This window comes from Oreochromis aureus, linkage group 3 (genome assembly GCF_013358895.1).
Source record: "Oreochromis aureus strain Israel breed Guangdong linkage group 3, ZZ_aureus, whole genome shotgun sequence".
NCBI lineage: Eukaryota > Metazoa > Chordata > Actinopteri > Cichliformes > Cichlidae > Oreochromis > Oreochromis aureus.
In genome coordinates, this window is record NC_052944.1 from 4,593,206 (window position 1) to 4,618,416 (window position 25,211).

Sequence of the window (25,211 nt, forward strand, 5' to 3'; positions counted from 1 at the left end):
TTACATTTGACAGTGTTTCTATTAGAAAAAGGTGAATGGCTTAAACATGAATTGAACTGCGGTTTGGGGAAGGCCTCGCTGGGTACTGGCGGCTCCCGGGCCTGGCAGATCCCCAAAGAAGGCATCCCCTAGAAGCAGCAATAACTGTGCATTGTGAAGGTCAAATACCTCTGCAGTAATAATTCAAATTTAATTCCAATTTATTTATACAGCACCAAATCACAACAACAGTCGCCTCAAGGCGCTTTTATATATAAGGTAGGCCCTACAATAATACATACAGAGAAAACCCAACAATCATATGACCCCTACGAGTAAGCACTTTGGTGACAGTGGTAAAGAAAACTCCCTTTTCGTGGGAAGAAACCTCTGGCAAAACCAGGCCCAGGGAAGTACAACCATCTGCCACGACTGGTTGGGGTGAGAGAAGGAAAGCAAGACAAAAAAACGAATGCGCAGACAGGGGCGAACGCAAAGTGACAACGCCACCCAAAGGAGAGGATTATAACTGGTAGGCAGGCCAGCAAAGATGAACAGACCATGGCCTCAACAAGGTGGTCAAGGTTCCAGTGGAGTGGATGAGCTCGGAAAACAAGGAAGGAATGGCGGAGAAGAGATCAAAGCAAATTTCGGACAACAAAACCTTAATAGATGAATGCAGAGAACCCTTGATCAGGTAGCGATGTGGCTCAACTCTGAACTGAGGCTCTGACAGTGACGCATGCCTGGATTTTAAGACTTGAGGTAATGTTTTGACGCTCTTAAAAGTTGAGCTTGTCAAGATGGAGAAGATGGAGAAGGAGTGCCTGGCTGGTTAATTTAGTTTGGGTAAGGTAGCGATAACTACTATGCCAATTTCGGAAAGGAACAGAGGTGATGGTAAGCAGTTTTGGAAGGGCTGGCTGAATTGAAAGACTGGTTAGAGGAGAAGAGCCTTCCATAATGATAACCCCCACAACCAGCAGAGAGCTGAGTAGAATTCAACTGAACCACACAGAAGATGATAATGCCATTTTGGATGTTGTCAGAACCTCGAGTCAGTTTGGAGACCTGTCTCTAATGACTGTGTCAAGAAGGGAGAATTTAGATGATGCTAGTGAAAGCACATGAGAAGGCAGAAGTAAGGAATTATGTGCATGGCGGAGATTAGATGTCTTAAAAGGAGTCATAGCAGACAGAATGTGGCATCCCAACACCATGAGGAGTCACCGCGCGCTGAGAAGGCAGAAAAGATGGCATCCCAGTACCCACTTTACTACTGTGTTTGCAAATGACCGATATGGAAACAAAGACTGGCAACACGGTGTTAGTTGTTGTTGAATGCACAATGTTATATCTTGTGAAAGATGGATAGAATCATGGAAACTGGCATCCCAGTGGGAAAAGCATGGTGCTGCAATTTGCGAAGGAGTGATAGTGGGAAGGGAAACTGGCAGCTTGTTGGTAGAAAAGTTTGCTGCTGTGATTGTGAATGAGGGACGAGAACCTGGCATCCCGGTGCCAAAAACCTGCTGTTGGATTTGCAAAAGAGCGATAGAGAGGGAGAACCTGTCATCCTGGTGCCAAAAGTATCCTGGTGCATTTGTGAAGGAGGGATAAAGAGAAGGGGAATTGGAACCTTGTTCCAGCTCACTTTTGCATTAGCAAAAAAGGGATATAGAACAAACCTGGCATCCCAGTGCCAGATGGGTTCGTTACAGCATTACAGTAATAGTATTGAAAAGATTTTTGAGTATTTTACAGGTCAGTTGGGTGATTACCAGCCATTCTGCCATTTATTTCAAGATCTTTCAAAGTCAGGAAAAAACCTTATAAAATCCCAGGAATCCCATCAGTTTAACCCAGTCGATAACCAAAAGTGGAGGGGTTGTGAATTCTTACCGGAAGGGTCCAGTATGGTCTGTAATTTTACCACATTTCTCTGGTTTTACAACTTCAGCTTCCAAGTTGGGGTCACAGTCTGGATCAGGCTTTGTTCCCGGGGTACATCTGGTCAATACAAATACGAAACACAGTTACATTCTCTTCAGCGTGTCAGGAGGAGTCCGAAAGTAAGGTAACAAAAGACATAACCATAAGAAATCCAAAAGACAGTAAGATAAATGTGTTTGAACTCACGAGTCATCTTCATCCTCTTCAGTCTGCCAGCTGTTCCCAAAGTCATTACTATTTCCTGCCACAGTGCCATCTGGTTTAGTGAAGTCATTGTCTGGGTTCCCATCATAGTCACCACAAAGGCCACACATTTGGTCATAGTAGGAGCTGGTAGGACAAAGTCAAGGCAGGATATGTAGGATTAAGATAACAAAGTCTTAAGAATATTTGCAATGTTTAATAAGGTGTTGCTTGGCCTTTTATTGTAATTCTAGAAACAAATGAAGAGAATGCAAAAATCCCTGATACAATAAACCAGGGCATTGTTAGTATTTATTAAAAGTTGCATTTGTCCACAACAAATGCACACAAATGGACATTCAGCTGCTATGGTTTTTCTTCAGATCGTTAGGTTATGGTTGCATCGGAAGAAAGTGGTCATCAAAAAAGAATGATGGAGCAATGGAGACTGTGGTCAGGTGTATTGTATGAATGTGTGAAGCAAATAAAAAGAAGTTCTACAATATCAAAATAGTTCAAATCAATATTTATACTAACCTGGGAACTGAGATCTGGGCATAATGGTTTCCATCCCAACGCACCCTCAGGCCAAAGGATGTTTGAAGGGTGATGAACTGACCAGCAAGACTAATAGACATGAGAGGAGAGGGGGAGTGGGGCAGAGCCACCCGTACTCCGTTCACCTGATTCAGTGATGAAGAAAAGGATAATATAAAGATGTTAAACAGACTGTGTAAACTTCTAATTGGTGGACAGGTCAGGGAGTATAAAAGTAGAAAGAGTGTGGAGTGTTCAGTATATCAGGCAAAAACTGACTTTGTACAGTTTTAACAAGCAAGAAAGATACTGCTTGATGCCTGTCACACTGTGTTATCTTTGGCATTTGTATAGGTTCAACTGACAACATGGGACAAATCTGTTTTTTTGGCAAGGTGTTAGCAACAAAGTAACTAAAGATATAATTTCACATTAGTTGTTTTGCTAAAATGTCAGTTATGTGTAGACATAAGACATCCATGGTGATGATACAGCTGGTGTCTGGGATGTGTATTGGCACACATTATACCTAAAGATGGGAAATATAACAGATAGTAATTCATTCATATACTGACCAGTGTCGTACTTGTCTTCATCAGGGTCACAGTAATTCCATCCACTGTCACATATAGCTTCCTCAGGTATGACACTCCTGCAACTCTCTCTCTTCATTCTTTGCCTCCACAGAGAACCAAGGGCCTGCACAGGGAAGACCACGACAATCAGGAATATTGTGTGTTTATATTAAAGGTGAACATTGGCAGATATTGGCATTAACATACAAACCATCACTGACATTCAGTGTCTTCTTTTTGCAGCAAACGTGAATGAAAACAACATGTGTCATGCTTTGTGATGAAAATAATGAATGAGTAAATTTAGCTCATTTAAACTTGGATGAATTTGTGGGTGTGGCAAGACTAGAACAGGTGCAATGAAACCCAAACATCTTAATAAATAAATGTCTGAATTGGTGTGTACCTGTGCTGTTCCTACAGGTTCTGGCCAGTGTGTAAGTACAGGTTCCCATGAAGGTGTAGTACTTCTTGTCAAAGGTGTTGTAGTGTGGATCCCCAGAAACTACACAATCCTGGAAGCCTGAGAGAGGGACAAACATCAGGAACATCAGACTGAAACACAGATGAAGCCACTGTAGAACAATTACCTAATAACAGTGCAGTTCACTGCTGCTTTGGACCTATAATGGCATTAAAATAGATGCAAAGAATATATCATTTCCTGACTAGACAAAAATTTGTATTATTTGCATTTCTTTTTTTCAACTCTGTGATTCTGTATTACGAAGAAATGCATGTAACAAGTGTTGTTATAGACAAACTGTACAAAAGAGAGCAAAAGAAACATAACAAAAACACACAAACATTTCACTGTTGCTGAAAGTGAAGACAGCTCTGGTTTGTGCTTCTCTCGCTTCCATTACTCAGTCTAACTGTGTATATTAGAGCAGGGACAGAAAATGCTAGTTTGAGAACTTTGACAAAGTCTGCAGCATCACATCAAACACAGTTGCAAAACTTTTCAGGTTGGCAGTCCAACCCATGAGATCTGGAAATCTACTTAGAATATAATGGCTACAGCTTTACTTTTGTTTTTTTTTTTTTAGGTGTGAACATAACAAACATACTCTGTAGGATAGCAGCCCAGCTCTCCATCCTGAAGTTTACATTCATGCATTGGGGGCATTCAGAGGCTTCACAGGTAATTCCAGCTGCACCACACCAACATTTTTCGCTTGCAGTCTTCCTCAAAAACTCCTCTCCGGGCTGACAGACAGGCAACAAAATTGACAATTCAGCATAGCAGGCACAGATGATTCTTTGTAAATCATTATATGCATGTATGTATGAAAATGTTGTTTTAGAGAGGACATAAAGACACTGCAAGTGACCTGACTTGAAATACAAAGGACCAAATGATTCACTGCCGGCCTATCAGACCCACTTCACCATACCTCATAATACTGGCCGTTCGTGTGGTTGCAGCCACACATGTTCTCCTTAACGCACTTGCCAGCACTCAGGACGTAGCTGGGATCACACACACAGGACTCAGAGCAGGGACCAGAGCAGGAGGGGGTTTTCCAAAGCATGTTTCCTGACAAGGATCTGCACAGGGTTCGTAGTGGCTGTTTGGGGGCAGTTCAGTGCTAAGCAGACCACAAGAGGTTGAAGTTAGTGATAGGAGACAAAAGTATGTGCTGCTTAAAATATAAAATCACAGCTTTTATAAGAAAAAAAATGTGTCTTGGCACTTCCAGCTGTGTTGTCTTCTGTGTAACTAGATTGTTTGAGTTTGGTGGTAACCCAGTCTCCTGCAGCCTCTTGGCATATGTCGTCTGTCCACTAGGTATGCTAAAGCAGCACTCCCTCAGTTAACTTTAGTGAGTAGAAAGCCCGTATGAGGTACTCTTCCTCAAGTCAGAACTGACATAAACTTCTTTGTGTGATTTTCTCCCAACTACTCAGCCGAGCTGATTTTACCTAAAGATATTTTACTACTAAATTAAATCATTTGTCCTTCTAATACTCACGGCAGAAGGTTTCATTCCTCCATGGTCCAAGGTTGACCCCACGATCTTGGCATTCATTGACATAGGCTTCAATGGCTTCACACAAAATGGGCTTGGCTCCATCCAGCTCACACAAGTCAAAGACACAGTCCCTGAAGTAATTCTGAGAACAAACAATCACTTTGTTACAATGCTTTATATTGTCTGACCATCTAAAAGCACAAATTCAAATTATTCCACTATTACTAACATCACATTTTCAACCCGAGTACACACACACATACACAAATACAACAAGCAATGCACTATCCTCTACATGAACATACATTGGGGTTGACTTTGCGATGGCACACAGCAAAAGGTCCATTTTTGTCCAGCAGAATGCCACAATATCCAGAGCTTTCATACAGTTCCTGTTCTTCTTTATTGCACCCAGGGATGGTAGTGTTGGGTTTCTTATTGCATCTGTCAAGACAGACTTTCATCTTAAGAACATTTGTCTTTTGTCAATGGTAAATGTTTCTTTACACTTGCATCTCTGCAATACTCACTCTGGATTCATGTTCCAACTGTGTCCAAAGTCATTGGCATTTTCAGCTAAGCTTCCATCTGGTTTATGGAAGTCATCTTTAGTATCTCCATCATAGTTGCCACACAGGCCACACAGCTTGTTCTGATAGCTGCAGATTACAGTAAAATAATTGTGTTGGAGTCTTATGCAAGAAAGACTAACAACTCAGTCAGAACTACGTCTTACAATGTGTTTTAATTCCAGCCAAGTTGCTTTTCAGCAGTAGACTAAACCCCACACATTAGTAAGACTAAAAGATCAGACATGCATGTTTGATGCGTTTGACAGCATCAGCATAGAATGAACTAGTCAGGAAATGATAACTTTTGTGTGATTCTATCTTGAAATTTTGAGTGAGCTGTTTGTGTTGCCTCTGCTAGATTGCTTAAATAAAATATCCTAGCTGTGCCATTAATCTCTGTCTTTATCACCTTACTACTGGTTACAGATAAAGGAGTCATGTTCAGTATATGAATATGTGTTATTGTTTTAGTTGTATTATTAGGGATGTAGATTTCTGGACTGGTGAATTTTTGATTAAAACACCATTTTATAAGGAAACCGTGAATTTGGTCTTCACTCACTCTTTGATCACTTTGATGTCCATGAAGGTGTTTCCATCATAGCGAACCGTCACACCAAAGTTCATGGAGACAGTGTAGTGTTTTCCTGACTTGAACACAGAAATACCAGGGGCCGGGGACAGTGGCAGATTGACATTGGTCCCATTAACCTGTGTGGGAAAATAGGCACAGTACATCAAATCTGGCCAACATTTTCATTTTTGAATTACCTATGTCACAACATTACTATCTGTAAATAAAAATAAACGTTCCCTCATCATGCCAATGATGTATGAACAACAGTCCTCTCTGAGAGGGCCATGGCCGCCTACTGAGATCTTGCCTGACCGGGTCAAACGCAGCTGCCGGCGTTAGAAGTGAGAGTGGATCGAAGCTAAAGGCATGGAAGCCCAAGAAGCAGTCGACCAGAACGATACCCAAACCTTAAATTGCATTGTACGAGATCTAACTGGGGCTCCCGGTGGCCGCTTGGTTCCAATCGGAGACAAAATGGATGAGTCCTCCTCACTGCAGCTGAGCAACCCACGTTGAGTCAAACAGTTCTGCGATACTTTAAACCAGCCCGAGCCACTCCACCTGTTTGAGGTCAAGAACTTGCACCCTCCATGGATTTTCTTCTTGTCGATATCGGACAAATCAGCGATGCCAAAGTCAAGACAGCGATCCAACTCCTCAAGAGTGGAAAGGCTGCTGGCCTGGACGAGTACCTCCCCATAATCCTGAAGCACCACGAAGCCCAGTTGGAAGCTGCCCTTAGAAGACCCCTAAACACCTGCTGGTCAACATCGTGTGTACCCTATGATTGGACAAAAGGCATCATCACCAAACTTCCTACGAAAGGCTATTTGGGCGACTGTAAGAACTGCCGGGCATCATGTTGCTGTCGGTACCCAGGAAAGTGCTTTGCCTCGTTCTTTTAAATTGGCTACGACATGCAGTGGACGAACGATTGTGAGAAGAGCTTGCTGGCTTTCAGAGTGGCCAGTCGTGCGTCGAGCACATCTTCACCCTCCGCATGATCATTGAAATTTCAACGACTTCAAGAAGGGTTTTGACAGCGTCCATCAGCCCGACTCTATGGGCTATTCTACGTCAATATGGAATCCCCAGCGGTTTGTAGACACCCTTTGTGGTCTCTACTCCAACTCCTGCTGCTGCGTCCGGACAGATGATTTCTGAATGGATTTCTTCCCGATCAATACTGGTGTCCGACAGGAATGTATGCTATCGCCTTTCCTCTTCCTGTTGGTAATTGACTTCATCATGCAACGATCAGTTGACCAAACTGGCATCGGTGTCAACTGTCACGAACAATCTCACCGACTTGGACCGCGGACGACATTGCCCTGCTGGGGTCGACTCTCAGGAAGACTTCCAAGAGTTAACTCGCGGCTTTGCAGAGGGAGGCGATGAAGAACCACGACCAAGAAGACGACGGTACTCAAGTTGGTTACGCATGTTCCTGTTGATCAATCAACAACATGCTGAAGAGGTGGATAATTTCACATATTTCGAAAGCATCATCTCGAATGATGGGATCCCTGATCAAGATGTGGACTTCACAGTAGGGAAGGCGGCCGGGTCTTCCGACGCTCCAATTCAATTCATTTCAATTCAATTTTATTTGTATAGCGCCACATTACAACAACAGTCACCTCAAGGCGCTTTATATTGTAAGGTGGACACTACAATAATACATACAAAGAAAAAAAACAACAATGATATGACCCCCTATGAGCAAGCACTCTGGTGACAGTGGCGTCTTTTAACAGGAAGAAACCTACGACAGAACCAGCGAAAGCAAAGCCGACCAAAGATCTCATGGCGTCGAACGTTTATGGATGATCTGAAAACCGTTGACATTGCCTGGGATGAAGTTGAAGCAGTCGCCGCTGACTGACGCCGATGGAGATCATTAGCTGCCCGATGTGTCGCCGGTGTAGGAGAAACTAAGTGCAAAGTGTAACTGCAAGTTTCTTTTTATGGTCAATTGCAGTGGTTTTCAGAAGTGTTCCTGAGCATGTGCAGTGATTTGTACCACATAATAATGTTTGTTTGTAATGCAGTAGTGCCTGATAACGTGATAGTGTGATTGGGTTTGACATGCAAAACATCCTGTTTCCTCCTCTCATGTCTTACCTGCACAGTGCCACCTTTGAGAATGGAGATCTTTATCATCTGTGCAGATACATGTACGGCCTTCACATAGGAGATGGTCGGCCTGTTATACCGGTTTTCATTGTCAGTATGGACCTCAAAGTAGGGCACAGTTGTGTCATTGCATGGACTAGACATCAGATAGCTGCAGTTGCCCATGAAGTCATATTTGCGTTTGTCAAAGCTGGTGTAGTGTGGATCGCCAGATGCGACGCACGTGGATGTACCTAAAGGAATAATAAATAAGAAATTGTAATTTCCACACTGTCAACTATCAAGTTATTCCTGTAAAGCACAACACAAGGTGCTCCTTTTGCTGATGTAATTTATTACAGTGCATTAAATCACAGTTGAGCACCAGTCCAAATAATGTTGTCTTGAGGTGTGGCTAGACCATCCATTCCTTAAATGATACTTTCTTAAGGTGCAAGGGATCATTCCAGTCCAAATTCTTTAATAATTCAACAAACATTATTACCTTTAGGATAGCAGCCTGCAACACCATTAACCTCTCGACACTCTTCAGTGGGGTCACAGGAGTTATCAACACATTCCAAAGTGTAGTTTCCTGCACAGCGACACAGCTTTGTGCAGCCGTCTCCAAATACTATCTCACCAGGCTGGATAAAATGAACACAATCAGTACTGAGAAAGTATACTGTATGTCTGTAAATGTACACAGTACACAGTACTAACTAGGACATCTGACCTCATAATAGTTATTGTTGTCATCTAAACAACCACATTTGTCCAATGGCACGCAGTGCCGTCCTTTGAAGACAAAGCCTGGTTTGCAGAAACACCCAGTGATGCAGGAGCCAGAACAGTTGGTAGAGGGTTCCATACATGTAGGAATGCAAGCTGGACCGCACTCTATATACTCTGCGTTAGGTGGACACAGGTCTGTACAGAAAGAATAAGGATTACTGGAAACTGAGTAGATACGATTTCCTGAACAAAAAAGGTAGGAAGTTATTATGCAGTCTTAACAAACTCAGTCCAAACTAACAATATCAGTAGAGACAGTGGAGGTTTGGAGCACCTGTTGCTAAAATGACTGCATTTATTTACTGCATTTCTAAGACCAGTCGGATAAACCACTTGACACCATAATCCACATCCATGCATCCATGCAGCTGTTTCTCTGTCACACTCACTCACTAATAAACACATGTATCGCAGATTGTGGAGCCGCTGTATAAGATGGATAACTGGCTCAAGCCTCAATAGAAGCCTCAATAGAAACATAATATATCCTATAGATGTATGTGAAGCTGTGTGATTAATATACCCAGAGGGTGGCATTCATATTCTCCATCTTGTAGTTTGCAGCTCTCAGTAGTTGGGTTACAGCTGGTGTTATGACACTGTAGCAGACCTCCACTGTGGCACGTACACTTTTGTTCACAACCCTCCAAGTACCAGTCATCGCCCACCTGACAAATGTACACAGAATGCAAAAATAATCAGAAATTTTGTCATGTAATTTCTCTTGTATGTCCCATGAATATAAAGATCTAAATGATAAATATCATTTAGATCCAAATGAGAGAAATATAACTGGTAGGCAGGCGAGTAAAGATAAACAGCCCATGGCCTCAATAAGGTGGTAAGGAATCCAGAGAGTGGAGTGGATGAGTTCAGAAAATTAGGAAGGAATGGCGGGAGAAGAGATCAAACCAAATTTCAGACCATGAAAGACCTTAAAGATGACTCGTGTGGAGCCTGGATGGATGCATGTCTGGATTTTAAGACTTGAGGTAATGGGTTGATGCCTCGTAAAAGTTCCCGTGAGATTTCTAATATACATTTGGATTCAAACCAGGGATTCTGTATGCCATTAACTAATTAAGCCAACCTACACTCATTTATTTACTGATTTTGTGCTTGCTAAATTTGGTGGCTCTAGTATATAAATGCTCTTACATAAACACAAACGCTATAACACCAGTGTCTTTTAAAGTCAGGTAAAATACAGTGTAAACAACATAATCTGTGCTTGATAAGTTGAAAGTAAAAATCTTTGTTGTAAAACCAGTATTTCTGTGCCAACAGCTCACTGCAGTCTATGCACCCTTAATTTAGCTGAGTTTTGATTTCTTTTGTACTGTAAGGTCTTTGTGCCCTTTTGGTGTCTCTCCTGTTGAAGTGGTACAATATAAAGAGAACTGAAAATGATGTTAGCATGAGCTTAGCACATTTTAAGGGTAAATGGAATGTGGTTTTAATTGCTTGGAGGCTGTTTCCACTTACAGGGTGATAGGTTCCACTGGGGTCCACACAACCACAGTCTCTCAGTTCCACACATTTGTCATCACTGAGAATGAAGCCAGGGTTACACTCACAACCCTCCACACACACTTCCTCACAGCCAGGTGGTCCCACCACACCAAGACATGTCTCAGGACATGAACTCACACAAAGGGAGTAGGAGCTGTTGGGAGGACAGGTGAGAGCTGTGTGGACAAACACAGGGATGAACAATAATGAGAGGGGACAATGGTGGACAAATGGCAACAGAGAAGAGAGGAATTGATTATGGAGGGTGAGTAGGATGATTCAAAGACAGGGCATCTAGGTATCTCATATTGATTTTACTTTGTGCAGTGTCATAAATGAAAGGATAGACAATATTAACGGCATTGTTCGTTTTAAATTGGTTTCAGTATTGTGCACTGTATCTTAACCTCTCCTCCATATACAATTATAAATATGATTATAAGTTCAATTATAATGTTGGTCAGCAGGATGTAATATATGTTAGTTATATTTACAGGTGGAGACAACTTCCAAAAAGAGAAGTTATGGCATGCATCCCATTTAAAAAGGTATTATTCAAGGCTTTATTCATTCATGCTTCAGAATGGGGCTCATCAAGCCAATGGGTGATGTCACTGTGACTATGTTTTATATACACTTTATGATGTTCACAGCTGATATTAATATTAAAATATCATATATCATATAGATATATTTAGTATATCTCATATTCAAACTTACAGCAGAAGTCTGGAGTCCTCCATGGGTAGACTTTGGCTCCAGCACTATGACATGCGTCAGTGTAGGCCTGGAGCTGGTCACACAGCACGTGCTGCTGGCCATTGAACTGACACATGTCAAACACACAGCTTTGGAAGAATGGAGTGGGATTAACTACACTGATACACTCCCTGTAACAGAGAAAAACATTCACTTAGTTTAGGCAGGAAAAGGCAGAGGCTCATATATACTGAAAATCTGAGTTTAAACATACAAAGAAACAAACTAAATTTGGGGGTGAAACAGTCAACAACTCTTGCATTAGTTTAGCAACAATTCACTAGCTGGGGCCACATGCTCATTTTAGGTTTGACAATGGTTTTAGTAGATAAAGGTGAATGGCTTAAAAATGAATTGAACTGCGGTTTGGGGAAGGCATCGCTGGGGACTGGCGGCAGCTCCTGGCCTGGCAGATCCCCATGTACTAATGAGAAGTGAAACAGTGAAAGAAGTGAAATAATTGAGAAAGGGGAGGGAGGGTGGGGAATGAATGAATGACAGAACAAACAGCTAGTAGAACTGGGGGATCATATATAGATAAAAACTGGAAGAGAAGTGTTAGGTTACTTTATCTCCAATTCACTTGCTGAGCCCACATCCTCATTTTACATTTGACAGTATTGGTGTTACAAAAAGGTGAATGGCTTAAACATCAATTGAACTGCGGTTTGGGGAAGGCCTTTGGGAAGCCAAGGTTTAGGGTGAGATTGGCTGATTGTGACCTAGACCCGTTTTCACACCTTGGCTCATCTGATTGGTTAAAGGATCATTAGGGGGTCCTTTTGTCCCTCTTGGGGGGATACTCCCACAGGGTTTAAATCTGGAACTCTCCACCATTTGACCCTAGAACTGAAGAAGCTTCTCGGATGAGAGGTGAAACGTCTTCAAGCAGCTTATAGTCCAGACGCTTTTCTTTCCAAGCTCCTTAGACTACGATGACCTGGATGACTGAGAACCTTCACAGACGGATTACTATTATGCCGATTTCTGAAATGAACAGAGGTGATGGTAAGCAGTTTTGGAAAGGTTGGTTGAATTGAAAGCCTGATTAGAGGAGAAGAGCCTTTCATAATGATAACCCCCAAAACCAGCAGAGAGCTGAGTAAAATTCCACTGAACCTCATAGACGATGATAATGCCATTTTGAATGTTGTCAGAAGCACGAGTTGGTTTGGAGAACTGTTTCTAATGACTGTGTCAAGAAGGGAGGATTTAGATGATGCTAGTGAAAGCACATGAGAAGTGAAAGGACGCCTTGAGGAATTATGCGCACGGGGAATTCAGATGACTTGAAAGGAGCCAAAGAGGACAGAATTTGGCATTCTGGTACAATGAGAGTTCACTGGTGGTTCGCGAAGCCAGGAAAGATGGCAAAGAAATTGGCAACCAAAAGGATGTGAGGAACGTTTACTGATGTGTTTGCAAATGACCGATAATTTGATAGACAAAGACTGGCAACACGGTGTCAGGAATGTGGAATGTTACATTTTGTTAAAGGTGGATAGATGCATGGACACTGGCATCCCAGTTATTGGGGAAAGCTTGCTGCTACATTTGTGAAAGAGGGAAGAGAACCTGGCATCCCAGTGCCAGAAGGGTTCGTTACAGCATTACAATAATAGTATTGAAAAGATTTTTTAGTATTTTACAGGTCAGCTGGGTGATTACCAGCCATTCTGCCATTTATTTCAAGATCTTTCAAAGTCAGGAAAAAACCTTGTAAAATCCCAGGAATCCCATCAGTTTAACCCAGTTGATAACCAAAAGTGGAGGGGTTGTGAATTCTTACCGGAAGGGTCCAGTAGGGTCTGTAATTTTACCACATTTCTCTGGTTTTACAACTTCAGTTTCCAAGTTGGGGTCACAGTCTGGATCAGGCTTTGTTCCCGGGGTACATCTGGTCAATACAAATACGAAACACAGTTACATTCTCTTCAGTGTGTCAGGAGGAGTCCGACAGCAAGGTAACAAAAGACATAACCATAAGAAATCCAAAAGACAGTAAGATAAATGTGTTTGAACTCACGAGTCATCTTCATCCTCTTCGGTCTGCCAGCTGTTCCCAAAGTCATTACTATTTCCTGCCACAGTGCCATCTGGTTTAGTGAAGTCATTGTCTGGGTTCCCATCATAGTCACCACAAAGGCCACACATTTGGTCATAGTAGGAGCTGGTAGGACAAAGTCAATGCAGGATATGTAGGATTAAGATAACACAGTCTTAAGAATATTTGCAATGTTTAATAAGGTGTTGCTTGGCCTTTTATTGTTATTCTAGAAACAAATGAAGAGAATGCAAAAATCTCTGATACAATAAACCAGGGCATCGTTAGTATTTATTAAGTTGCATGTGTCCACGAAATGCACACAAATGGACTGCTATGTTTTTTTAGTTTCCACAACATACATAAAACAACTGGTGACATTCAGCAGTTTAAATTGTTATCTATCAGAGTTTCTTCAGATCGTTAGGTTATGGTTGCATTGGAGGAAAGTGGTCATCAAAAAGAATGATGTAGCAGTGGAGACGGTGGTCAGGTGTATTGTATGAATGTGTGAAGCAAATAAAAAGAAGTTCTACAATATCAAAATAGTTCAAATCAATATTTATACTAACCTGGGAACTGAGATCTGGGCATAATGGTTTCCATCCCAACGCACCCTCAGGCCAAAGGATGTTTGAAGGGTGATGAACTGACCAGCAAGACTAATAGACATGAGAGGAGAGGGGGAGTGGGGCAGAGCCACCCGCACTCCGTTCACCTGATTCAGTGATGAAGAAAAGGATAATATAAAGATGTTAAACAGACTGTGTAAACTTCTAATTGGTGGACAGGTCAGGAGTATAAAAGTAGAAAGAGTGTGGAGTGTGCAGTATATCAGGCAAAACCAGACTTTGTACAGTTTTAACAAGCAAGAAAGATACTGCTTTGATGCCTATCACACTGTGTTATCTTTGGCATTTGTATAGGTTCAACTGACAACATGGGACAAATCTGTTTTTGGCAAGGTGTTAGCAACAAATTAACTAAATATATAATTTCACATTAGTTGTTTTGCTAAAATGTCAGTTATGTGTAGACATGATACATCCATGGTGATGATACAGCTGGTGTCTGGGATGTGTATTGGCACACATTATACCTAAAGATGGAAAATATAACAGATAGTAATTCATTCATATACTGACCAGTGTTCTACTGCTCTTCATCAGGGTCACAGTAATTCCATCCACTGTCACATATAGCTTCCTCAGGTATGACACTCCTGCAACTCCTCTCTCTTCATTCTTTGCCTCCACAGAGAACCAAGGGCCTGCACAGAGAAGACCACGACAATCAGGAATATTGTGTGTTTATATTAAAGGTTAAAATTGGCAGATATTGGCATTAACATACAAACCATCACTGACATTCAGTGTCTTCTTTTTGCAGCAAACGTGAATGTAAACAACATGTGTCATGCTTTGTGATGAAAATAATGAATGAGTAAATTTAGCTCATTTAAACTTGAATTAATTAGTGGGCGTGGCAAGACTAGAACAGGTGCAATGAAACCCAAACATCTTAATAAATAAATGTCTGAATTGGTGTGTACCTGTGCTGTTCCTACAGGTTCTGGCCAGTGTGTAAGTACAGGTTCCCATGAAGGTGTAGTACTTCTTGTCAAAGGTGTTGTAGTGTGGATCCCCAGAAACTACACAATCCTGGAAGCCTGAGAGAGGGACAAAGATCAGGAACATCAGACTGAAACACAGATGAAGCCACTGTAGAACAATTACCTAATAACAGTGCAGTTCACTGCTGCTTTGGACCTATAATGGCATTAAAATAGATGCAAAGAATATATCATTTCCTGACTAGACAAAAATTTGTATTATTTGCATTTGTTTTCTCCAACTCTGTGATTCTGTATTACGAAGAAATGCATGTAACAAGTGTTGTTATAGACAAACTGTACAAAAGAGAGCAAAAGAAACATAACAAAAACACACAAACATTTCACTGTTACTGAAAGTGAAGACAGCTCTGGTTTGTGCTTCTCTCGCTTCCATTACTCAGTCTAACTGTGTATATTTGAGCAGGGACAGAAAATGCTAGTTTGAGAACTTTGACAAAGTCTACAGCATCACATCAAACACAGTTGCAAAACTTTTCAGGTTGGCAGTCCAACCCATGAGATCTGGAAACCTACTTAGAATATAATGGCTACAGCTTTACTTTGTTTTTTTTTTAGGTGTGAACATAACAAACATACTCGTAGGATAGCAGCCCAGCTCTCCATCCTGAAGTTTACATTCATGCATTGGGGGGCATTCAGAGGCTTCACAGGTAATTCCAGCTGCACCACACCAACATTTTCGCTTGCAGTCTTCCTCAAAAAACTCCTCTCCAGGCTGACAGACAGGCAACAAAATTGACAATTCAGCATAGCAGGCACAGATGATTCTTTGTAAATCATTATATGCATGTATGTATGAAAATGTTGTTTTAGAAAGGACATAAAGACACTGCAAGTGACCTGACTTGAAATACAAAGGACCAAATGATTCACTGCCGGCCTATCAGACCCACTTCACCATACCTCATAATACTGGCCGTTCGTGTGGTTGCAGCCACACATGTTCTCCTTAACGCACTTGCCAGCACTCAGGACATAGCTGGGATCACACACACAGGACTCAGAGCAGGGACCAGAGCAGGAGGGGGGTTTTCCAAAGCATGTTTCCTGACAAGGATCTGCACAGGGTTCGTAGTGGCTGTTTGGGGGGCAGTTCAGTGCTAAGGAGACCACAAGAGGTTGAAGTTAGTGATAGGAGACAAAAGTATGTGCTGCTTAAAATATAAAATCACAGCTTTTTATAAGAAAAAAAATGTGTCTTTGGCACTTCCAGCTGTGTTGTCTTCTGTGTAACTAGATTGTTTGAGTTTGGTGGTAACCCAGTCTCCTGCAGCCTCTTGGCATATGTCGTCTGTCCACTAGGTATGCTAAAGCAGCACTCCCTCAGTTAACTTTAGTGAGTAGAAAGCCCGTATGAAGTACTCTTCCTCAAGTCAGAACTGACATAAACTTCTTTGTGTGATTTTCTCCCAACTACTCAGCCGAGCTGATTTTACCTAAAGATATTTTACTACTAAATTAAATCATTTGTCCTTCTAATACTCACGGCAGAAGGTTTCATTCCTCCATGGTCCAAGGTTGACCCCACGATCTTGGCATTCATTGACATAGGCTTCAATGGCTTCACACAAAATGGGCTTGGCTCCATCCAGCTCACACAAGTCAAAGACACAGTCCCTGAAGTAATTCTGAGAACAAACAATCACTTTGTTACAATGCTTTATATTGTCTGACCATCTAAAAGCACAAATTCAAATTATTCCACTATTACTAGCATCACATTTTCAACCCAGTACACACACACATACACAAATACAACAAGCAATGCACTATCCTCTACATGAACATACATTGGGGTTGACTTTGCGATGGCACACAGCAAAAGGTCCATTTTGTCCAGCAGAATGCCACAATATCCAGAGCTTTCATACAGTTCCTGTTCTTCTTTATTGCACCCAGGGATGGTAGTGTTGGGTTTCTTATTACATCTGTCAAGACAGACTTTCATCTTAAGAACATTTGTCTTTTGTCAATGGTAAATGTTTCTTTACACTTGCATCTCTGCAATACTCACTCTGGATTCATGTTCCAACTGTGTCCAAAGTCATTGGCATTTTCAGCTAAGCTTCCATCTGGTTTGCGGAAGTCATCTTTAGTATCTCCATCATAGTTGCCACACAGGCCACACAGCTTGTTCTGATAGCTGCAGATTACAGAAAATGATTGTGTTGGAGTCTTTTGCAAGAAAGGCTAACAACTCAGTCAGAATTACATTATACAACGTGTTTTAATTCCAGCCAAGTTGCTTTTCAACAGTAGACTAAACCCCACACATTAGTAAGACTAAAAGATCAGACATGCATGTTTGATGCGTTTGACAGCATCAGCATAGAATGAACTAGTCAGGAAATGATAAGTTTTGTGTGATTCTATCTTGAAATTTTGAGTGAGCTGTTTGTGTTGCTCCTGCTAAATTACTTACATAAAATATCCTAGCTGTGCCATTAATCTCTGTCTTTATCACCTTACTACTGGTTACAGATAAAGGAGTCATGTTCAGTATATGAATATGTGTTATTGTTTTAGTTGTATTATTAGGGATGTAGATTTCTGGACTGATGAATCTTTGATTAAAACACCATTTTATAAGGAAACCGTGAATTTGGTCTTCACTCACTCTTCGATCACTTTGATGTCCATGAAGGTGTTTCCATCATAGCGAACCGTCACACCAAAGTTCATGGAGACAGTGTAGTGTTTTCCTGACTTGAACACAGAAATACCAGGGGCCGGGGACAGTGGCAGATTGACATTGGTCCCATTAACCTGTGTGGGAAAATAGGCACAGTACATCAAATCTGGTGAATTATTAGCCAACATTTCCATTTTTGAATTAACTATGTCACAACATTACTAACTGTAACTAAAAGGAAACGTTCCCTCATCATGCCAATGATGTTTAAACAACAGATTCAGAAATAAAAAAAAGGAAGAACAACACAAAAAATATGATTATTTTCATCTTGATTCCACTCTGACCCATTTCAATAACAATTGAACAATCGTAAGGTAGACCCTAGGGCTGCACGATTAATCGTTAGAAAATCGCGATCTCGATTCATACTTATGTGCGATCTCATTTCCAAATGACAACGATTTAAAAAAAAAAGAAAAAAAAAAGAAAAAAAAAAGACGACGACGATTGTACCGCATTTTGATCCGGGACGTAATCTGCATGAAAACAAGCGCTCCCTCTTCCTGCTCAACAAATGACAAGGGCGGAGGCTTATACCACGTGATACAGAAGCTGTGCAGTGATGCTCAAATTGGCAGGAAAAACAACGGAGAACACGTCAGGGATGACGAGAAAGTGACAGGAGAAAATCCGTCCCGGTCAACCACCCAAACATCAATAACGGGAACCTTATACAGCGCTTCCCTATACACGTCGAACTCCCGCAGGCACAAAGAAATTACGGAGGATATTACTTATCACCTGACCAAAGATATGGCTCCCATCAACACTGTGCAAAACGAGGGATTTAGGAAAATGATCAACACCCTAGACAAACGCTACACAGTGCCGTCCCGCAACTATTTTTCTATTGTTGCACTACCTGCTCTATACACGTAGTGTCGAGCAATGGTGGAGACGGAATTTCAAGCAGTACAACATTTTGCAGCAACCACAAAATGTGAGGCATTTATTGTTTTTATGTTTATTTATTGTTTTTATGTTCAGTTTCAACTGTTACGAAGTTGATGTGCAGTTAATAAGTGCAATAAATATTTATATTGGAAAAGAAAATCGTGAGAGAATCGTGATCTCAATTCTAAGCAAAAAAATCGTGATTCTCATTTTATGCAAAATCGTGCAGCCCTAGTTGCCCTACAATAATACATACAGAGAAAAAACCCCACAATCATATGACCCCCTAAGAGTAAGTACTTTGGCGACAGTGGCGTCTTTTACAGGGAGAAACCTTCGGCAGAACCAGGCTCAGGGAGGGGAGGCCATCTGCTGCGACTGGTTGGGGTGAGAGAAGGACCTAACTCTAACCTCTAACCTATTTGGAACTCGACTTCCCTGAATGTTAGCAATACGAGCAGACTATTGAACTCTATCGTCATCCCGACTGCACTGGACGCTAGCGAAACCTGGTGCTCAACAAATGCGATCATTCGAGGCCTGAACGTGCTTCAACAACGCGGCCTGCAGAGAATCCTGAGAACGAAGAGCTCTTACAACGAGCAAGCACCCGCCCTTTAGCCGATGTTGTTGCAGAAAGGTTCTTTCCCCTTTAAGCATAAGTGCAAGTTTCTTTCCATGGTCAATTGCAGTGGTTTTCAGAAGTGTTCCTGAACATGTGCAGTGATTTATACCACAGAAAAATGTTTGTTTGTAATGCAGTAGTGCCTGATAACGTGATAGTGTGATTGGGTTTGACATGCAAAACATCCTGTTTCCTCCTCTCATGTCTTACCTGCACAGTGCCACCTTTGAGAATGGAGATCTTTACCATCTGTGCGTATACATGTACGGCATTCACATAGGAGATGGTCGGCCTGTTATACCGGTTTTCATTGTCAGTATGGACCTCAAAGTAGGGCACAGTTGTGTCATTGCATGGACTAGACATCAGATAGCTGCAGTTGCCCATGAAGTCATATTTGCGTTTGTCAAAGCTGGTGTAGTGTGGATCGCCAGATGCGACGCACGTGGATGTACCTAAAGGAATAATAAATAATAAATTGTAATTTCCACACTGTCAACTATCAAGTTATTCCTGTAAAGCACAACACAAGGTGCTCCTTTTGCTGATGTAATTTATTACAGTGCATTAAATCACAGTTGAGCACCAGTCCAAATACTGTTGTCTTGAGGTGTGGCTAGACCATCCATTCCTTAAATGATACTTTCTTAAGGTGCAAGGGATCATTCCAGTCCAAATTCTTTAATATTTCAACAAACATTATTACCTTTAGGATAACAGCCTGCAACACCATTAACCTCTCGACACTCTTCAGTGGGGTCACAGGAGTTATCAACACATTCCAAAGTGTAGTTTCCTGCACAGCGACACAGCTTTGTGCAGCCGTCTCCAAATACAATCTCACCAGGCTGGATAAAATGAACACAATCAGTACTGAGAAAGTATACTGTATGTCTGTAAATGTACACAGTACACAGTACTAACTAGGACATCTGACCTCATAATAGTTATTGTTGTCATCTAAACAACCACATTTGTCCAATGGCACGCAGTGCCGTCCTTTGAAGACAAAGCCTGGTTTGCAGAAACACCCAGTGATGCAGGAGCCAGAACAGTTGGTAGAGGGTTCCATACATGTAGGAATGCAAGCTGGACCGCACTCTATATACTCTGCGTTAGGTGGACACAGGTCTGTACAGAAAGAATAAGGATTACTGGAAACTGAGTAGATACGATTTCCTGAACAAAAAGGTAGGAAGTTATTATGCAGTCTTAACAAACTCAGTCCAAACTAACAATATCAGTAGAGACAGTGGAGGTTTGGAGCGCCTGTTGCTAAAATGACTGCATTTATTTACAGCATTTCTAAGACCAGTCGGATAAACCACTTGACACCATAATCCACATCCATGCATCCATGCAGCTGTTTCTCTGTCACACTCACTCACTAATAAACACATGTATCGCAGATTGTGGAGCCGCTGTATAAGATGGATAACTGGCTCAAGCCTCAATAGAAGCCTCAATAGAAATATAATATATCCTATAGATGTATGTGAAGCTGTGTGATTAATATACCCAGAGGGTGGCATTCATATTCTCCATCTTGTAGTTGGCAGCTCTCAGTAGTTGGGTTACAGCTGGTGTTATGACACTGTAGCAGACCTCCACTGTGGCACGTACACTTTTGTTCACAACCCTCCAAGTACCAGTCATCGCCCACCTGACAAATGTACACAGAATGCAAAAATAATCAGAAATGTTGTCATGTAATTCTCTCTTGTATGTCCCATGAATATAAAGATCTAAATGATAAATATCATTTAGATCCAAATGAGAGAAATATAACTGGTAGGCAGGCGAGTAAAGATAAACAGCCCATGGCCTCAATAAGGTGGTAAGGAATCCAGAGAGTGGAGTGGATGAGTTCAGAAAATTAGGAAGGAATGGCGGGAGAAGAGATCAAACCAAATTTCAGACAATGAAAGACCTTAAAGATGACTCGTGTGGAGCCTGGATGGATGCATGTCTGGATTTTAAGACTTGAGGTAATGGGTTGATGCCTCGTAAAAGTTCCGTGAGATTTCTAATATACATTTGGATTCAAACCAGGGATTCTGTATTCCATTAACTAATTAAGCCAACCTACACTCATTTATTTACTGATTTTGGGCTTGCTAATTTTGGTGGCACTAGTATATAAATGCTCTTACATAAATACAAATGCTATAACACCAGTGTCTTTTAAAGTCAGGTAAAATACAGTGTAAACAACATAATCTGTGCTTGATAAATTGAAAGTAAAAATCTTTGTTGTAAAACCAATATTTCTGTGCCAACAGCTCACTGCAGTCTATTCACCCTTAATTTAGCTGAGTTTTGATTTCTTTTGTACTGTAAGGTCTTTGTGCCCTTTTGGTGTCTCTCCTGTTGAAGTGGTACAATATAAAGAGAACTGAAAATGATGTTAGCATGAGCTTAGCACGTTTTAAGGGTAAATGGAATGTGGTTTTAATTGCTTGGAGGCTGTTTCCACTTACAGGGTGATAGGTTCCACTGGGGTCCACACAACCACAGTCTCTCAGTTCCACACATTTGTCATCACTGAGAATGAAGCCAGGGTTACACTCACAACCCTCCACACACACTTCCTCACAGCCAGGTGGTCCCACCACACCAAGACATGTCTCAGGACATGAACTCACACAAAGGGAGTAGGAGCTGTTGGGAGGACAGGTGAGAGCTGTGTGGACAAACACAGGGATGAACAATAATGAGAGGGAACAATGGTGGACAAATGGCAACAGAGGAAGGGGGGGGTAGGATGTATCTTAACCTCTCCTCCATATACAATTATAAATATGATTATAAGTTCAATTATAATGTTGGTCAGCAGGATGTAATATATGTTAGTTATATTTACAGGTGGAGACAACTTCCAAAAAGAGAACCTACGGCATGCACCCCATTTAAAAAGGTATTATTCAAGGCTTTATTCATTCATGCTTCAGAATGGGGCTCGTCAAGCCAATGGGTGATGTCACTGTGGCTATGTTTTATATACAGTTTATGATGTTCACAGCTGATATTAATATTAAAATATCATATATCATATAGATATATTTAGTATATCTCATATTCAAACTTACAGCAGAAGTCTGGAGTCCTCCATGGGTAGACTTTGGCTCCAGCACTATGACATGCGTCAGTGTAGGCCTGGAGCTGGTCACACAGCACGTGCTGCTGGCCATTGAACTGACACATGTCAAACACACAGCTTTGGAAGAATGGAGTGGGATTAACTACACTGATACACTCCCTGTAACAGAGAAAAACATTCACTTAGTTTAGGCAGGAAAAGGCAGAGGCTCATATATACTGAAAATCTGAGTTCAAACAAACAAACAAACAAAGTACATTTGGGGTGAAACAGTCAACAACTCTTGCATTAGTTTAGCAACAATTCACTAGCTGGGGCCACATGCTCATTTTACATTTGACAGTGTTTCTATTAGAAAAAGGTGAATGGCTTAAACATGAATTGAACTGCGGTTTGGGGAAGGCCTCGCTGGGTACTGGCGGCTCCCGGGCCTGGCAGATCCCCAAAGAAGGCATCCCCTAGAAGCAGCAATAACTGTGCATTGTGAAGGTCAAATACCTCTGCAGTAATAATTCAAATTTAATTCCAATTTATTTATACAGCACCAAATCACAACAACAGTCGCCTCAAGGCGCTTTATATATAAGGTAGGCCCTACAATAATACATACAGAGAAAAACCCAACAATCATATGACCCCCTACGAGTAAGCACTTTGGTGACAGTGGTAAAGAAAAACTCCCTTTTCGTGGGAAGAAACCTCTGGCAAAACCAGGCCCAGGGAAGTACAACCATCTGCCACGACTGGTTGGGGTGAGAGAAGGAAAGCAAGACAAAAAACGTGCGCAGACAGGGCGAACGCAAAGTGACAACGCCACCCAAAGGAGAGGATTATAACTGGTAGGCAGGCCAGCAAAGATGAACAGACCATGGCCTCAACAAGGTGGTCAAGGTTCCAGTGGAGTGGATGAGCTCGGAAAACAAGGAAGGAATGGCGGGAGAAGAGATCAAAGCAAATTTCGGACAACAAAAACCTTAATAGATGAATGCAGAGAACCCTTGATCAGGTAGCGATGTGGCTCAACTCTGAACTGAGGCTCTGACAGTGACGCATGCCTGGATTTTAAGACTTGAGGTAATGTTTTGACGCCTCTTAAAAGTTGAGCTTGTCAAGATGGAGAAGATGGAGAAGGAGTGCCTGGCTGGTTAATTTAGTTTGGGTAAGGTAGCGATAACTACTATGCCAATTTCGGAAAGGAACAGAGGTGATGGTAAGCAGTTTTGGAAGGGCTGGCTGAATTGAAAGACTGGTTAGAGGAGAAGAGCCTTCCATAATGATAACCCCCACAACCAGCAGAGAGCTGAGTAGAATTCAACTGAACCACACAGAAGATGATAATGCCATTTTGGATGTTGTCAGAACCTCGAGTCAGTTTGGAGACCTGTCTCTAATGACTGTGTCAAGAAGGGAGAATTTAGATGATGCTAGTGAAAGCACATGAGAAGGCAGAAGTAAGGAATTATGCGCATGGCGGAGATTAGATGTCTTAAAAGGAGTCATAGCAGACAGAATGTGGCATCCCAACACCATGAGGAGTCACCGGCGCTTTGCGAAGGCAGAAAAGATGGCATCCCAGTACCCACTTTACTACTGTGTTTGCAAATGACCGATATGGAAACAAAGACTGGCAACACGGTGTTAGTTGTTGTTGAATGCACAATGTTATATCTTGTGAAAGATGGATAGAATCATGGAAACTGGCATCCCAGTGGGAAAAGCATGGTGCTGCAATTTGCGAAGGAGTGATAGTGGGAAGGAAACTGGCAGCTTGTTGGTAGAAAAGTTTGCTGCTGTGATTGTGAATGAGGGACGAGAACCTGGCATCCCGGTGCCAAAAACCTGCTGTTGGATTTGCAAAGAGCGATAGAGAGGAGAACCTGTCATCCTGGTGCCAAAAGTATCCTGGTGCATTTGTGAAGGAGGGATAAAGAGAAGGGAATTGGAACCTTGTTCCAGCTCACTTTGCATTAGCAAAAAGGGATATAGAACAAACCTGGCATCCCAGTGCCAGATGGGTTCGTTACAGCATTACAGTAATAGTATTGAAAAGATTTTTGAGTATTTTACAGGTCAGTTGGGTGATTACCAGCCATTCTGCCATTTATTTCAAGATCTTTCAAAGTCAGGAAAAAACCTTATAAAATCCCAGGAATCCCATCAGTTTAACCCAGTCGATAACCAAAAGTGGAGGGGTTGTGAATTCTTACCGGAAGGGTCCAGTATGGTCTGTAATTTTACCACATTTCTCTGGTTTTACAACTTCAGCTTCCAAGTTGGGGTCACAGTCTGGATCAGGCTTTGTTCCCGGGTACATCTGGTCAATACAAATACGAAACACAGTTACATTCTCTTTCAGCGTGTCAGGAGGAGTCCGAAAGTAAGGTAACAAAAGACATAACCATAAGAAATCCAAAAGACAGTAAGATAAATGTGTTTGAACTCACGAGTCATCTTCATCCTCTTCAGTCTGCCAGCTGTTCCCAAAGTCATTACTATTTCCTGCCACAGTGCCATCTGGTTTGGTGAAGTCATTGTCTGGGTTCCCATCATAGTCACCACAAAGGCCACACATTTGGTCATAGTAGGAGCTGGTAGGACAAAGTCAAGGCAGGATATGTAGGATTAAGATAACAAAGTCTTAAGAATATTTGCAATGTTTAATAAGGTGTTGCTTGGCCTTTTAT

The 25,211-nt window shown here is 41.7% G+C and overlaps 1 protein-coding gene across 1 annotated transcript in view; it reads right to left on the reverse strand.

Annotated features, from left to right (window-relative positions):
* Window positions 1-25,211, reverse strand: part of zanl (zonadhesin, like) — an 88,491-nt gene that overhangs the window by 36,933 nt on the left and 26,347 nt on the right. The window contains 38 exon segments of the mRNA XM_039609584.1: window positions 1,882-1,989; window positions 2,119-2,262; window positions 2,653-2,798; window positions 3,332-3,351; window positions 3,634-3,750; window positions 4,298-4,436; window positions 4,625-4,700; window positions 4,735-4,819; window positions 5,204-5,345; window positions 5,509-5,647; window positions 5,734-5,862; window positions 6,338-6,486; window positions 8,477-8,721; window positions 8,973-9,114; window positions 9,204-9,397; window positions 9,786-9,930; window positions 10,748-10,950; window positions 11,495-11,664; window positions 13,323-13,430; window positions 13,560-13,703; window positions 14,150-14,295; window positions 14,723-14,847; window positions 15,130-15,246; window positions 15,790-15,928; window positions 16,117-16,313; window positions 16,700-16,841; window positions 17,004-17,047; window positions 17,050-17,141; window positions 17,228-17,356; window positions 17,831-17,979; window positions 19,638-19,882; window positions 20,134-20,275; window positions 20,365-20,558; window positions 20,946-21,090; window positions 21,908-22,110; window positions 22,517-22,686; window positions 24,735-24,851; window positions 24,972-25,115. Coding sequence (XP_039465518.1) covers window positions 1,882-1,989; window positions 2,119-2,262; window positions 2,653-2,798; window positions 3,332-3,351; window positions 3,634-3,750; window positions 4,298-4,436; window positions 4,625-4,700; window positions 4,735-4,819; window positions 5,204-5,345; window positions 5,509-5,647; window positions 5,734-5,862; window positions 6,338-6,486; window positions 8,477-8,721; window positions 8,973-9,114; window positions 9,204-9,397; window positions 9,786-9,930; window positions 10,748-10,950; window positions 11,495-11,664; window positions 13,323-13,430; window positions 13,560-13,703; window positions 14,150-14,295; window positions 14,723-14,847; window positions 15,130-15,246; window positions 15,790-15,928; window positions 16,117-16,313; window positions 16,700-16,841; window positions 17,004-17,047; window positions 17,050-17,141; window positions 17,228-17,356; window positions 17,831-17,979; window positions 19,638-19,882; window positions 20,134-20,275; window positions 20,365-20,558; window positions 20,946-21,090; window positions 21,908-22,110; window positions 22,517-22,686; window positions 24,735-24,851; window positions 24,972-25,115 — 5,385 coding nt within the window.